Raw genomic sequence first — 14,861 nt, 5'->3', positions numbered from 1 at the left:
ATCCAAAATGGAGAAGAAGCAGCTGTGAAGGTGCCAGCCAGTTCGAACACCATCAACATGCCCAGCTAGCAACCAAGTGCAAACAGTGGAACGAGCATTTGGAAATTCGAGGATCCCATCTACACACCTCACCAAACACCACCTGTGGCAGAGCGTGCAGATCCAAAATTGGACTATTCAGTCACCTAAGGACCCACAACCCTGGAGTGGAAGAAAGTCATCCTTGTTCCCGAGGGACTGCCTAAGAAGAAGACAGTCCTAGGATCAGAAGAGCTCCCAGCATTGCAATAATGTGGCATTTTCCATTTCCCACACAATCCATCCCGGACTGCTCCGATACCATAGTCATCACATAAATACACATCTAACATTGAGGCTTTTCAGTGTGGGGCATTGGCTTCTTCACAGATATCCCAATAATGTTTTATATTGAATGATTGAAGGCAGAAAGGAAGGAGGAGGGCTCCACGCTGATTATTGAAGCTTACCATTTCTCTGGGACTGCCGAAAAGTACATTCCATCTGAATGAGTTCTTCAAGAATTGGTGATTTTTTTTTTGCAAGATCTTTGCCAGGCTTCTGAAAAATGAATAAATGTTCTGAAGAGTTGATTCCTAACTGTGTAAATCGATGTTTAACAGAGATTTTAAAAACAATTTGAAGCAAGCTAACAGATACAGCATTAGAAGAACTTAATGGGAGTATACTCTATCCAGCCTGTCAATCACTCCTTCTGCAGTGACAGGAGTAAAGTTGCTCCCTTTTGGGGCCAACATGACTTGGCTTCATTCCAATAAAAATAATAAATGTTGTGCACAGTGACATATATACATTGAAAATAAAATCCTAATGGTTGCCAGTGGTATAATATTGACTTACCTTTTTTAGATAAACATATAGTTCAATAGTCAGAATAATCTAAAATCTGTTTGTTTATCTATCATCAGCTTTGCACTTTAACCAAACCATTTCAAAAAAGACCTCCAGTCCCAAATTTGGGGTTACACTAGAAGGGAAAGGAATTATCATTTTTAAAGATGGAAGAGCAAAACTGCTGAGGCTTTCATATCCCTGCCAGACAAGAAGTACTGCCAAGATACGCAGGGTAGTTAATGAATTGATGTCCTTACCACTCGACTTCCACGTTTTCATATTGAAATAATTCACGTTCATTCAGCCATGGACCTCATTCTTTCCCCACCCCTCCCCCCAACCTACACACACGCAAAGCTAAATTAAAGTTCATGCACCCATCTTACCTCCAGTGACACTAAGTAACTGTTACATTTGCCATTTTATATCTGCCCTTTGTATAACATTCTACTTAAGTACAAAAGTAAGGCACTCTGAAAAACTTTATAGTTAAGTATGTGACTCACTCTGCTGATTATAATTATTAATGACAAGATGGTTTTAAAATGTAATTAATATGACTTTTTTAAACTGCAAAGCCGCACTATTTCAGTTTTCTTTAAATGCTTGTAATAAAACTCTATCTCTTTTTCCAATTTTCTCCCTTCCGCTTAAAGCAATGCCTTAACGTTGGTTGTGGTTTCTCAGGAACGTGACAGCCATCTTCTAGCTCATTAAAGTGGGCTTCCTGTATGATCATGTTGGTAGAACATTGATAGGTTATTAAATTGTGTGGGGAGATGGGAGACGAGTGTTGTTTTGTTTTTATTGTTAGGCTTCCTAATAACCCAGCATCAAGCTATAAAGAAAAATAATTTGGTGTATGATGATTGAAAAGAATTTTACAATTGTGCAACTTTCAGCAGTTCAAGCTCTGCTTACAACCTCAATCATGCAGAATCGGCTACTTCTGCTGTCTGACTTTAATTGCTCGTGCTTAGTTGAAACCATTTCCATGATTAAATGGATATATCATTACATCCAGCCTTTAAAACTAACATTTGCAATTACAACTAAACATTTCTTTTAATATTTTACTTGCATTATTGATTACATAACAGAACTTACCTATACCGTAACAAAGGATTTCTTTACTTCCTTTAACACATCTCCATGAACCTTTCTGGGTGTTTAATCTCACAATGTGTTCATACTCCAGAGAGCTCGCCTGGCCTTCCATCACCTTATCTATTGGTTTCTGATATACCAGATGGTAAGAAAAGATAACAGCTGGGTTAGACTCACTGCATTGCTGCATCCTCAATGGCTGATACATTCTTCATTTTCTAATGTTCCAGTGTTTAACTGTCTTAAGCAACACAACTGCCTTGTTTGCATTAAGCCATCCCTTTAAGTCTTCCCACATTCCTTGCTGGTTGTGATTCCAGCTTTAATCTGTTGTCTATCCTAACAGTTTTCGAAGTGCTGAGACTTTTCCCAAGCGATATGATATAAATTTTCCTAGTTATTGACCATAACTAACAGCCTGGGCTCATCTTTCTACTGCAGCATAGAGTCATAGAACAGCACAGAAACAGGCCCTTCGACCCATCGCGTCCATGCCAGCCATCAAGCACCTATCTATTCTAATCCCATTTTCGAGCACTTGGCCCGTAGCCTTGTATGCTATGGCATTTCAAGTGCTCATCTAAATACTTCTTAAATGTTGATGGTTCCTGCCTCTACCACCCCTTCAGGCAGGATGTGTACAAAAGCTGAGAATTTCATACTGTTAAGATTAATGGTTCATTGGGGATGATGTCATCAGACTATGTCAGCTCAGATATTCCAAATACACTTTTGTCTTGATTAAAATTGCAGATTGATTCTTCGAATAACTTGCAGTACCTTCCAAAATCTTTTTGGATGAACTTCACACTATTACGACACCCACTAAAGTGTCAGTGTGGTTACATGTCATATTCACATACCCGTATGTATAGTTCTTTGACACATCCACCCCGATTTTAACTCGGATGCAAGCGGCAAGCTCCAATGGCCATGCCTTGTGGGATTTTAATTCCCGGACCACATTTCAATGTTGGAGGTCCTACTCCACACCAATCCCCCAAACCCGGCAGAAATCAGCAACAGGTGGGATTTTGGGTACAATAGAACCAAGGGAATGGTCCCTGGTATTAAGGTAAGTGGATAAGAGATGAAGGAAGAATAATGGGCAAGGAAGCCCTAAGGTTTCCTCATAAGAACATAAGAATTAGGAGGAGGAGTAGGCCATTCGGCCCCTCAAGCCTGCGCCACCATTCAATAAGATCATGGCTGATCTGCCCAGACCCCAGACCTCAGCTCCTCTTTTGTGCCAGCTCCTCATAGCCCTCAACTCCCCGATATTTCAAAAATCTATTTACCTGCTCTTTGGTGGTCAGAAGAAGCATTCCTGATCCTCCTGAAAGCCATTTAAAAAAATAATTAAACTTGCTTTCTGGTCCTGGGTCCAGCTTTCTCTGTCGAGGAAGTCACACAGACCTTTCCATGCAGTCTTCGGGTTAAAATGGCAGTCGGGCCCCTGTGATGTCACTAAGGGCCAAATATTCACATTTAAAGTCGGAACCTATTACCTTCCAGCATCTGGTGAAAATAGCAGCCAAAGACTTGCAGGTTGATAGGTAAATTGGCCATTATAAATTGCCCCTAGTATAGATAGGTGGTAGGGGAATATAGGGACAGGTGGGGAAGTGGTAGGAATGTGGGATTAGTGTATGATTAGTATAAACGGGTGGTTGATGGTCGGCACAGACTTTGTGGGCCGAAGGGCCTGTTTCAGTGCTGTATCTCTAAATAAAATAAATAAATAAAAACTCAATCTTGCACCAGGAAGGCAGTGGGATCCCAGAGGTAAGTCGCTTCCTTGATTTTAACTGCCCGCCTGGTATTTGCCAAGCAGGCAGAGTTAAAATCAGGGCTAGTGTGTTAAAATATGTGGTGCAATGCCAAAGGGAAACAGTAAGAATCTGTACTTTCCATAGGAATGTGCAGAATTTGCAACATGCTTCATTCAATTTCATTTGCCAGAAACCTAAAGTATTTTTCAATAGCAAAATGGATCACAATTTTCTTACAAGTTGAAATGTTCCCCCATCAGTAACCTTGTTCAGGAGCCCAAGCAAATTCACAATCTACCACTCCTTTGGACAACAGTCGCTAATGTGTTAATACATTCTGCCTGTACTCTTCCTGAGTTTCAAGTCCTCCATTTTATTAAGCTGGGTGTTTTTCCCTACTTCCAGCAGTGTAAACAATACTCTTCTACATGGACAGATTAATGGGATAATTTATTTATCAATCCTGAATTGACGTCACTCTGGCAAACAACCCAATCTTGAAACTAATATTAGTGTTCCATCTGTTTAAGTCGTCCATACCCTAGGCCATGTTGAGCTTTCACTGTCATTACTGTTTTTACCAGTTGAATTTTTTTTTAAACAAGCACATCTTTTTGACAACACTGCTAACAATAACAAGCTGTCAGCCTTGGCTTAGTCAGTAGCACTCTCACTTCTGAGTCAGAAGGTTGTGAGATGAGGACCCACTCCTGAGACACGAGCACAAAATCTAGGCTAATGCTGCAGTGCAGTATTGAGGGAGGCTGCACTGTCGGAGCTACCGTCTTTTGTTGAGACATTAAACCAAGGCCCTGTCTGCCCTTTCAGATGGATGTAAAAGATCCTATGACAGTATTTGAAGTGCAGGGGAATTCTTCCTGCTGGCCAATATTTAACCGTGAACCAACATCACTATAACAGATTATCTGATCATTAATCTCATTGCTGCTTGTAGGAACATGCTGTGAGCAAGTTGGCTGCTGCATTTCCTCATTACAACTGTGCCTACACTTCAAAAGTGCATCACTGGCTGTAAAGCCAATGGGACACCCTGAGGTTGTGAAAGGTGTTATTTAAGTTTGAGTCTTTCTTTTCTTTACCTTGTTACCAACAAACAAATCACATAACTTGTATTACAGTGTGGTGATACAGGACTGTACCAACCCAAACAAATCCTTATTACTTTAAATAAAAAGCATCTGTTCTACAAATGATTCCCTTTCAGATGGTACAACAGTACAGATAGAAAAAGTAAGAAGCCTTGAAATTTGAGTGAGTTTAACCCAGGAGTTGGGTGAATATGGGATTGGTCTTGGCTAGGACACTCACTGTAATGCTGTACAGGGAGCTTTGGGAGAGGTAGGCATGGAGCAGGGATGCAACAGCATATTCCAAGACTTTAGGGAGAAAAAGGAGGTCGAGAGACGGAATGATATATTAGTTGATGAGTAAGATTTTATAGATATTCCTCTAATATCTGTCAACCTCTGTGCTTCAATTATCATTTTTAAACCACTTTTCTCCCCTCCTCTTCTCCTGAAGCCACAGTAGGTATGATACCAATCCCCTTGTAGTACCTCAGCCAAGTGGTTAACATGGTGCAGCACAGATTCAGCAGAATGATATCAGGGCTGAAAGGGTTAAATTATGAGGACAGGTTGCATAGATTAAGCTTGTATTCCCAAAATAAAAGCAAAATACTACAGATGCTGGAAATCTGAAATAAAAACAGGAAGTGCTGGAAATACTCAGCAGGTCAGGCAGCATCTGTGGAGAGAGAAGCAGAGTTAACATTTCAGGTCTGTGACCTTTCATCAGAACACCTTTCTCTTTTTATTTAAGCTTGTATTCCCTTGAGTTTAAAACATTAAGTGGGGGGGGGGGATCTAACTGAGGTGTTTGAGATGATCAAAGGAGGGTAGATAGAAAGAAACTATTTCCTCTGATGGGGGAAATCCAGAAAATAAAATTGGAGCTAGTCTTTTCGGGGATGATATCATGAAACATTTCTTCACAGAAAGGGTAGTGGAAATTTGGAACACTCTCCTCCAAAAAGCTGCTAAGGTTGGAGTTCAATTGAAAATTTCCAACTGTGATTGATAGATTTGTGTTAGACAAGGTAAATAAGGGTTCCAAAACAAAGGTGGGTACATGGGGATAAGACATCATGATCTCATTAAATGGTGGAACAGGTTCAAGGGGCTGAATAGCCTACTCCTATTTCTGTGTTCCCATGCCAGTTGAGTATTTGTCCGTAGAGGGCATCTTAGCTAAGCTTACTCATGCACACTTTCTAACAAGGATCATTGGATAGTGATCAGGAGCAGGAATCCTGCCACATCGTTCTCCCTCTAACTCACAAGTGTTGTAGAAACCCAAATGCCAACTGCCCTGAAAACAGCCAACTCTGCACTGCCCAGAAATCAAACCTGTGATCTTCTGGCCTGAAAAGTGTTAGGCCCCTCATTTACATATTTAAAAGGCTTAATGTCTGCTTTAGGTAACTGCCCAGGACACCTAGAAAATGGAATTTAGCAGTGAGACCAACATCTGTACAGATTGCAGGAGATAGATGAGTAAAATCATTTCATTCATCCTTATTGTGGCCACTTGTCTCTTCAATATCTAGGGCTTGAATGCCACAAATTCCATCTTTAAGTATTTATTTTAGAGATCAAGGGCTGAAATTTCAATCCAGGGTTGAGAACCCGACGACCAGATCATTTCTGGGTCCCGACCGCACCACGTCAGCGTCAGTGACATGATGTGATTTTAAAGGGGAGGTGAGTTCGGCACCCAGTTAGGGGTGCTGGGTATTGGAAGGAGGTAGGAACTAATCCTGGAGTAAATAAAAGCAAAATACTGCGAATGCTAGAAATCTGAAACACTCAGCAGGTCTGGCAGAATCTGTCGTGAGAGAGAGAAGCAGAATTAATGTTTCAGGTCCGTGAACTTTCATCAGAACTAATTCTGGGGGGGCGCTTTAAAAAGACAAACAGCAGCCATTACTGGGCTTGCTGTTGCCTGGAGGAATGGAGCAGGCAGGAGAGCAGAGGACCAGCAGCCTCAAGGCCTACACAAGTGCCCAAACGCTCACTCCTCAAGTACTCAAGCCGCTCTGCTCAAGTAATGGCAAGATTGTGCCACTGCGTGAGCACCTCAGTTTGACTATCTTTTTTTAGACAAGATTGTTCATCAGTAGCCATAATCAATAATGGCTCCCTGCTGTGCTCCCAACAGCTGTGCACTAACATGTACCAGGCCATTCGCTCTTCCCATCATTACTTTTGAAAGTTTAATTCTGTTCCTCTCCAGCCTGTTAACAAGCTCAATGAGCTCAACAGCAAGTTAATTGGAAGTTGCTGGCCCCCAACCCCCACCCCCTGGCCTTCCCTTTAAAAATTCCAGTGCATCATGGAGGCATTGGAAGACTGACACGCTATCTGCATGCACTATTTTCAGAGTGAGTCTGCACCCAGCACTGCCCCCATGGGTGATTGAAAATCCAGCCTCAAGTTTTCTCGGAGGCACATAATGTATCTGTAAAGAATGATGTTTTCTTCAAAGGTGCGGTGGCCATTGTATTTTTAGCACAGCTGACCTATAGAACATAGTTCACCATTTCCACTAGCATCTTTGTGCCAACCAGCAGAGCTATTTTAATATGCGACTGCTACTTCATCACAGGTCAATGTCAGCCTTAACTTCCTACTAATTCTCCACGGTACCTAACTGAGCCAATTAGGCTAGACTTTCTATAGGCTAGAATAGGAAATCTCCAGGATTCAGTTACAATTATAACATGTGAGTCACATGTGAACAATAGTATATAGGAAATAGTTAATTATCCACCTTTCATCGCAGAAAAAAACCTTCAGGAAATTATTCATTGTTTCGCAAGGTTATCAGTGTTCATGTTATAATTAACTGGAACATTGTGTGACGGAGCTGGCTATTAATATATCCCTCAACTAAACTAAACACCCCATAATGCAATTCCTTACAATGTCATCACCAAGTGGGGCTCTGCTACTCTAGGAAAAGTAAATATCAAAATGTATGTCTGTCAAGATGAGGAGTGTTATTGATGGCAATGCACTATTGGGCACATGGTGTAACTATAGAATTATACAGATTATACAGCACAGAAACAGGCCATTTGGGCCAACCAGTTCATGATGGCATTTATGCTCCACTTGAATCTCCTCCCATTCTTCCTCATCTAAATGTATCAGTATAATCCTCTATTCCCTTCTTCCTCATATGCTTAGCACGCTTCATTCACATTATCAATATTATTTGTCTCAACTACTCACTATGCTGGCGAGTTCCACATTCTCACCACTCTTTGGGTAAAGAGGTTTCTTCTGAATTCTCTCTTTGATTCCTTGGTGATTATCTTATATTGATGGCCTCTAGTTTTGCTGTTCTCCACAAGTGAAAACAATTTGTGTCTACTACACTCAAAGGGTTGTGAATCTTTGGAATTCTCTACTCCAGAGGGTTGTGAATGCTCCATCATTGAATATATTTAAGGCTGGGATCGATAGATTTTTGGTCTCACAGGGAATCAAGGGATATGGGGAGTGGGCAGGAAAGTGGAATTGAAGCCCAAGATCAGCCATGATCGTATTGAATGGAGGAGCAGGCTCGATGGGTCATATGGTCTACTTCTGCTCCTATTCCTTGTGTTCTTGTGTACTCTATCAAAACCTTTCATAATTTTAAAGACCTCTACTAGGTCACCCTTCAGTCTTCTCTTTCCCAGCATGTTCATTCTTTCCTGATAGATATAACCACAATATTCTGATATTATTCTTGTCAATCTTTTTTGCACTCTCTCTAGTGCCTCTATATCCCTTTTATAATATGGTGACCAGAACTGTACACAGTAGTCCAAGTGTGGGCTAGCAAAGGTTCAATACAAGTTTAGCAAAACCTCTTTACCTTTCAATTCTATCTGTCTGGAAATAAACATTATAACTAAATTATGAAGTACTCCCAGTTCAAATACAACATAGACAGATACAGAATAAACTTCCATCTACTCTGATCTGGCATGCCTACCCCAATCTCAGATGAATTCCTACCTCCACCACATGCACCAGTATTCATTTCTCCACTTTTGTGGCCTATCAGAAAAAGATGATCAACTTAGCACCATTTGTATCAAATTAGGGGCAGTATTGTGCTGTGGGCTTTGCACTATTTGTAGGAACAGAATTAGGATAGCTCAGAATCTGTTCATTATAGGACTCTTCCTGTCAACAGAGTGGAAGCTTTCACTGATCAGCTGGAGGTGGATTCAATCCCCCATCCTAGAGGTGAGAAGATCGCAGAGTCTAAACTCATGACCCCAATCAATCTTTGCTTTTCTTTTGTTTTATACTTCATTGACATAATGTGCTCCTTAGATTCTTAGGTATCCATTATGATTCAACAGTTCAAGTTCCAGAATGACCAGCAAGGATAGAAGCCAAGCTAAAAGAGTTAACTACCTCTTTACCATGGCTAATGGCCCATGCCCCTTCCATATTTATATTTAATAGTCCCTCTAAATGAAGTATTTGTCTCTTTTCCTAGCTCTACTAATGGTGTCCATGATGATCCATACATTCCATACTCGTGAATACTATTAGGAAGTTTTAATTTTCTCAGTTACATTATATTTCTGTTTAACAGAGTAAACCCATCACTTGGTCCAAGCTATGAAAAGTCAGAAGCAGCACTGCCCAGAGGACTCGATAGGGACCATGCCAGCATCCACAACACCAGAGAAATGTGATCTAGCTGTGAGTCCTCTAAAAACATTAATTTCAAAGCATCACTAGAATTGTCCAAGTAGCTGTTTTTTTTAAGAGAAATCACTAATCTTAAACAATGATGGTCTATTTGACAACGTGAACCATCACAGTCTGGTCATATATTTCCTGCAGGGGTAGTTATGCACTGAGCAGAATTGTGGTCCTGCGCTACTGATTGAAATCAATTACCAACACAGCCCTGAAACAAAGCTGCCACCTTCCTCAATGCCACATAATGCAGCCTAGTGACAAGCTAAACACTTGAGAAGCGACCTTCTTTAAAAATGTTAATGAAGGAAGAGATTGCATTCATATAGCACCTTTCACATCCTTAGGGTGTCCGAAGTGCTTCACAGCCAATGAAGTGTGGTCACTGTTATTTTCTAAGTAAATGCGGTAGCCAATTTAGCATGATCCCAGAAACAATGAGATAATTCCCCTGTTAATCTGTTTTTGAGAGTGCTGGTTCAATGCAATACAGCAGAAGAACTCACCAGTTATTCTTCGAATAGAGCCGAGGGTCTTTTACAGCCACCTGAGAAGGTTTGGGTTTAATATCTAATCTAATATTTAATATAAGGTAGGTAGTGACAGTGCAGTATTCCCTCAGTGCTAAACTCTATGCTTAAGCATTGCACAGGGGCTTGAACCTCCAACCTCCTAACACAGAGGGAAGAGATAAAAACAAGAAATGCTGGAACCTCTCAGCAGGTCCGGCAGCATCTGTGAAAAGAGAAGCAGAGTTAACGTTTCGGGTCAGTGACCCTTCTTCGGAACTGACGAAGAAGGGTCACTGACCCGAAACGTTAACTCTGCTTCTCTTTTCCACAGATGCTGCCAGACCTGCTGAGAGGTTCCAGCATTTCTTGTTTTTATTTCAGATTTCCAGCATCCGCAATATTTTGCTTTTATTACAGAGGGAAGAGAGTTACTACTGAGTATAGACTGATGTTTGTCAGGCTGCTGTGCTCATACAAAGGGGGGAGAGGGGGAAGAGGGAGGGAAGATCAAATACAGTCTTCAGGTGAAAGTGGATTAGAAGGTGGGGTTAATTGGATTGAGACGTGCAAACATTATTCAGTCCCCATTTTGGAGTCACACAGTCTTTCCATATGTTTCAATAATATCTATGGCATGTTTTGGAACCAGTAGAGTTGATTAGACCATTAAAGATTCTCTGCAGTACAGGGTGAGGAACTGAGATGGGCCATCAACAATAGTAGAAGGGCGCAATTATCGCGTGGCAAATTGACAGAAGACGGTTTCATGCATAAATGCGCACCTAGAAAATTATAATGGGGGAAAAGTTGGTGCAGAAAATGCAGATAGACATATGGTTTTTAATATTCTGCAGATATGTAAGTGATAGGTACTGCTTTAAGCACACTGTGCAGACGCCGTAAATCATTTTCAAAAACCCACAAAATTAGACTTTGAACTGTATTAAAGGTGTGCTGAATGCAAATAACGCTCATTACCACAGCCCGAAGAGGGTTGGAGAAACTTGCGGTCGTTCCTTGTTCTGAGCTTAACGAAAAGCGAAGAGGAAAATAATTGTCTTGTTTTATAACCTCGTGTCACCTCACAACTTGACAATTGCCCTAAACTGAACTTGGCCCTTGCTCGGGAGAAACTTGTGTTCGACCCTGTACCTCTGCCAGCTTTGAGGAGTAGTCCTGACGTCAGATGTCTTCCCCACACTGGATCGGAACAAGAGCGAACTGAAGGTTCATTCATTAATTTCTTTCTTTTGCTGGAGTTGGAGGGCGGGGGACGCAGAACAAAGCAAGTTAGTTGCTTGCGAGGATAGCAGCGTGAGTTGGTCCAGTTCCGCCTCAATTTGTAAGTTTCAGCCCCCTCCGCGGTGAAACTGACCAACACTGCGGAGAGCAGCAACACTAAAGCGAGCAGGAAAAGTCCAAAGTAGTCTGTGGGATTGCAAATCGAGACAGGTACTTCGATTCCGGAAGAACTCGAAATTCAGGTTGCTGCCTTTTTTGTGGTTGTTAATATTGTACGGTGTTTTTTTTTTTAAAAAAGTTGTGTTAACGATTTAAGTCTCTTTTGCGTTTTCTGAATATCTGCATCAAAATTGCTTCCAGGAAGGTCGTGAAGAATTTCAAACGTTTTCATCGCAAGATGTTCGAAAGAAGAAATATTTTCGTCCTGGTGGATGTGCTGTGTGTGATCGTGGGTAAGTTTGTTCCTGAACGTTCCTATGTTTTTTTTTAAAATTGCCTTGCAACTTTCTCCCCCGCCCGAAGTTTGCTGGTAACTTCTGAAACTACCTTATCTGCAGAAAATATTGTAATCTTTTTACCGCCCTAAATGCTTCTGGGTTTTGTTTTGCTTTGCAATGCTAAACGTCACTTAAAATTAAGGATTGGGCCGGTTGTGGGCGCACTGTGTAAGGATTCAGGGGGGAAAAAAAGTTTCAGGCAGCTGAAGTGTTGAATATAAAGTTATTTGATTCCCATCTCCGCTTAAAACAGAAGGGAGTACTGGCGGAGTGCCTCCACATGTTATTTAAAGGTACATTCACGCGGAAGGAGTACTGGAAGATTCATGGTAGTTCCGCTTGAGTCAATACTTTGTAATATAAAAGATCCACCAGCGCGGAAAGATTTGTGTTTTACAAACTGCCATGGAGCCCTCCGTTCCAGCAACCGAGCTGGATTTCTTTATTTTTAAGCTGTGACAATCTGAAATATGTGGGTGGTTTGGGTGGTGAGGTGAGGTAGGGGGTGGTGGTCGGGTCACTGGATTTAAGTTTTTGTGCTGACACCTTTTAATAAGTTTCCCTACGTTACAAGGTGTTGGCAATCTTCCATCTGCGGAAGATGATGGACACACAGCAAAGCAATCCAGTTAGGGGGAAGTGTCTTTTGGTGCATCTTTGCTGATGGCTGTGAAAGCCTATCTTTCAGAGGCAGGTTCTGCCACAAGTGCTGCATGTGAAGCTGCCAAGTGACGCTGTGAGTTATTGTTTTTGACATTGGTGCCTGTTGCCAAGTTGCTGCAGCAACTGGTCATTGTGATAGTGCACGCCGGTCCACAGGATGTGTCGCCATTGCCTTCTTTCACCGGCCAGTGACTCCCAGGTGCAATAGTCGCTGTTTAAGGCCTTCATGTCGCGCTTGCAAGCATCCTTGAGGTGGCCAACTGCACACTGAAGGTCCTTGGGTATGCGACTATCTTCCATCCTGCGGATGTGTCCGATTATAAAAGTAACTACATTTAATACTTCATTGGCTGTAAAGTGCTTTGGGATGCCCTGCGGATGTGAGGCGCGATACAAATGCGGTTTCTTCATTGGGTTGTTGGAGAGTGGTGTCCATGAACATAGGCACTTGTATCACGAATTATAAAAAGAGAAAATGCTGGAAATACTCAGCAGGTCTGGCAGCATCTGTGAAGAGAGAAATAGTTAACATTTCTGGGTCTGCCTCACTAAATCTGGTTTCCTTGTCACGATGATAGAATCGTGGACTCGGGAGGAAATCCAATCCATGACCTTGCAACCTGGAGCTGGCTTGCAGATGCTGGCCTCTGGAATCTGATAATTGAGCAGATGCAGCAACATCAGCTAAAGCAATGCTTGGAGTTCACAGGTTTTTCTTTTGGATATCTTGTTCTCCTATGTCTCTTAAATGAGGCAAAGGCATATCTATCTAGTAAGAGACACTACCTTTTACGCATTCATTCTTGGGATATGGATATTGCTGGCATACCAGCATTTATTGCCCTTCTGAAGATGGTGGTGAAGGTACTCCCACAACAATGTTAACTAGGTTGGGGGCTCCAGGATATTGCTCCAGCAACAATGAAGAAATGGATAAGTTGGGACAGTCAGTGACTTTGATGTAACTTGGAGGTGCTGGAGTTTGCGAGTTTAGGAGATGCTATTGAAGAAGACTTGGTGAGTGGCTGCAGCGCACCTGTAGAGAGTACATGCAACAGCCACAGTGTGCCAGTGGTGAATGGGCTACCGATCAAGTGGATTACTTTACTCTGGATGGTGGTGAGCTTCTTGAGTGCAGTTGCAGCTGCACCCATCCAGGCAAGTATTCCAATCCAAGCAGAGTATTCTACCACACTCCTGACTTGTGCTTTTATTTAAATTTATCCTATTTTCCTTTTGTGGCATTTTGGAGTTTTGCCTGAAGCTGCAGCAGATCAGCCAATAATAATACTTAATAATGGCCACAGCTATTTATTACATCAATATTATTGAAAACATGTTTAACGTTGGGAGCAGGATTGCACTCCCATCTTCATAGCCCAGTCAACGTCATTAATCTAGGATTAGCACAGTGCACCATATTTTCTTACCTTTGAATATAAATTTTAATGAAATCTAGCTGTGTCCAGGCACTACTGGGACTTGAGTTTGAACCTCATACAGCCAGATGGGATGAGAGTCTCCTGCTCTTGGTGCCCATAAGATGTCCAAGTGAAACCTAGGGTTGGCTATCTCAGTCCAATTGCTGATGAGTACAGACCACCGATTAAAATAGCCCACAAATTGGGAGTTTCATCCACTAGGAATGGAGAAATTCAGGTTTGTGTAGGACAGGGTTGAGATTTGAGGCTAATGGCACATTTCTGGCAAAGCTATATCTTCCAGCTGGCTGTGCTAGACCTAAGCTCAGTGCTCAATGCTCTACAGTCTGCTGAAAGTAGAACACTCTATAATGGCCAATATTGATGCATCTTGAATAAAGTGGGAAGGGGGTCGGGGGTGGAAGAGGTGGTAGTCCATCTGCTTCAACAGACTGCCTTTGTCCTTGAGTAACCTCCAAGAAGTATCTCTGTCACTAGATCTTTCATAAGTGCATCTGTAAGAATTTTCTGACTTAACTAATCACTGCAGGGACAGAGGTCCAAATGGCCAAAAATTCCTGGTCTTACCCACAGACTAGGAATGGAAACATTTAATTACTGATGCAGTAGGGGTTGAGATGGGAGGTGGGTATTGACACAGCTAGCTGACCTCTAGAATATTTACTGCTCAGCGGTTTACTAGAAGTGGAAAGAAATTTGTAGTCCGCTGTGTGAAGTGTCTTGCATAGAGTAGCTGGAGTATCTTTAATGCTCAAAGAGATTACCTTTCTCCTTGAATATCCACAGCAGTATCTCTCTCAATAGACCACTTAAGAGGGGTAATCTATGGCCATGCGGTCTAATAACCTGACATTGCTTTTTTTTTAAAACTATACTGTTATCAGTACGTTAGAACAAACGTTTCATTCACGCCAATATGTTTCAATGCATGGCACTCTTTTAATTTTTTAATTGGGGGGTA

The 14,861-nt window shown here is 41.8% G+C and overlaps 1 protein-coding gene and 1 long non-coding RNA gene across 3 annotated transcripts in view; one reads left to right on the top strand and one right to left on the bottom strand.

The window, feature by feature from the left end:
• Positions 1 to 494: 494 nt before the first annotated feature.
• Positions 495 to 3,397, bottom strand: LOC137351610 (uncharacterized). Its single transcript, XR_010969522.1, has 3 exons — positions 3,279 to 3,397; positions 1,981 to 2,110; positions 495 to 579 (listed from the first exon to the last, which is right to left on the bottom strand). It is a non-coding gene; the product is annotated as an uncharacterized lncRNA (long non-coding RNA).
• Positions 3,398 to 10,994: 7,597 nt separating this feature from the next.
• The window catches only part of LOC137351609 (phospholipid phosphatase 2-like), an 88,293-nt gene continuing 84,426 nt past the window's right edge, over positions 10,995 to 14,861 (top strand). The window contains exons 1-2 of one of the 2 annotated variants that reach the window (XM_068016217.1): positions 10,995 to 11,283; positions 11,659 to 11,750. In XM_068016217.1, the coding sequence (XP_067872318.1) occupies positions 11,696 to 11,750 (55 nt within the window). In that variant the 5' untranslated portion in view covers positions 10,995 to 11,283; positions 11,659 to 11,695. Of the gene's footprint in view, positions 11,541 to 11,658; positions 11,751 to 14,861 lie in introns of both variants that reach the window. The other variant, XM_068016216.1, reaches the window with a different exon arrangement.

This window comes from Heterodontus francisci, chromosome 36 (genome assembly GCF_036365525.1).
Source record: "Heterodontus francisci isolate sHetFra1 chromosome 36, sHetFra1.hap1, whole genome shotgun sequence".
NCBI lineage: Eukaryota > Metazoa > Chordata > Chondrichthyes > Heterodontiformes > Heterodontidae > Heterodontus > Heterodontus francisci.
The sequence above is the reverse complement of the archived record's forward strand: the minus strand, read 5'-3'. Positions and strand labels throughout refer to the sequence as shown.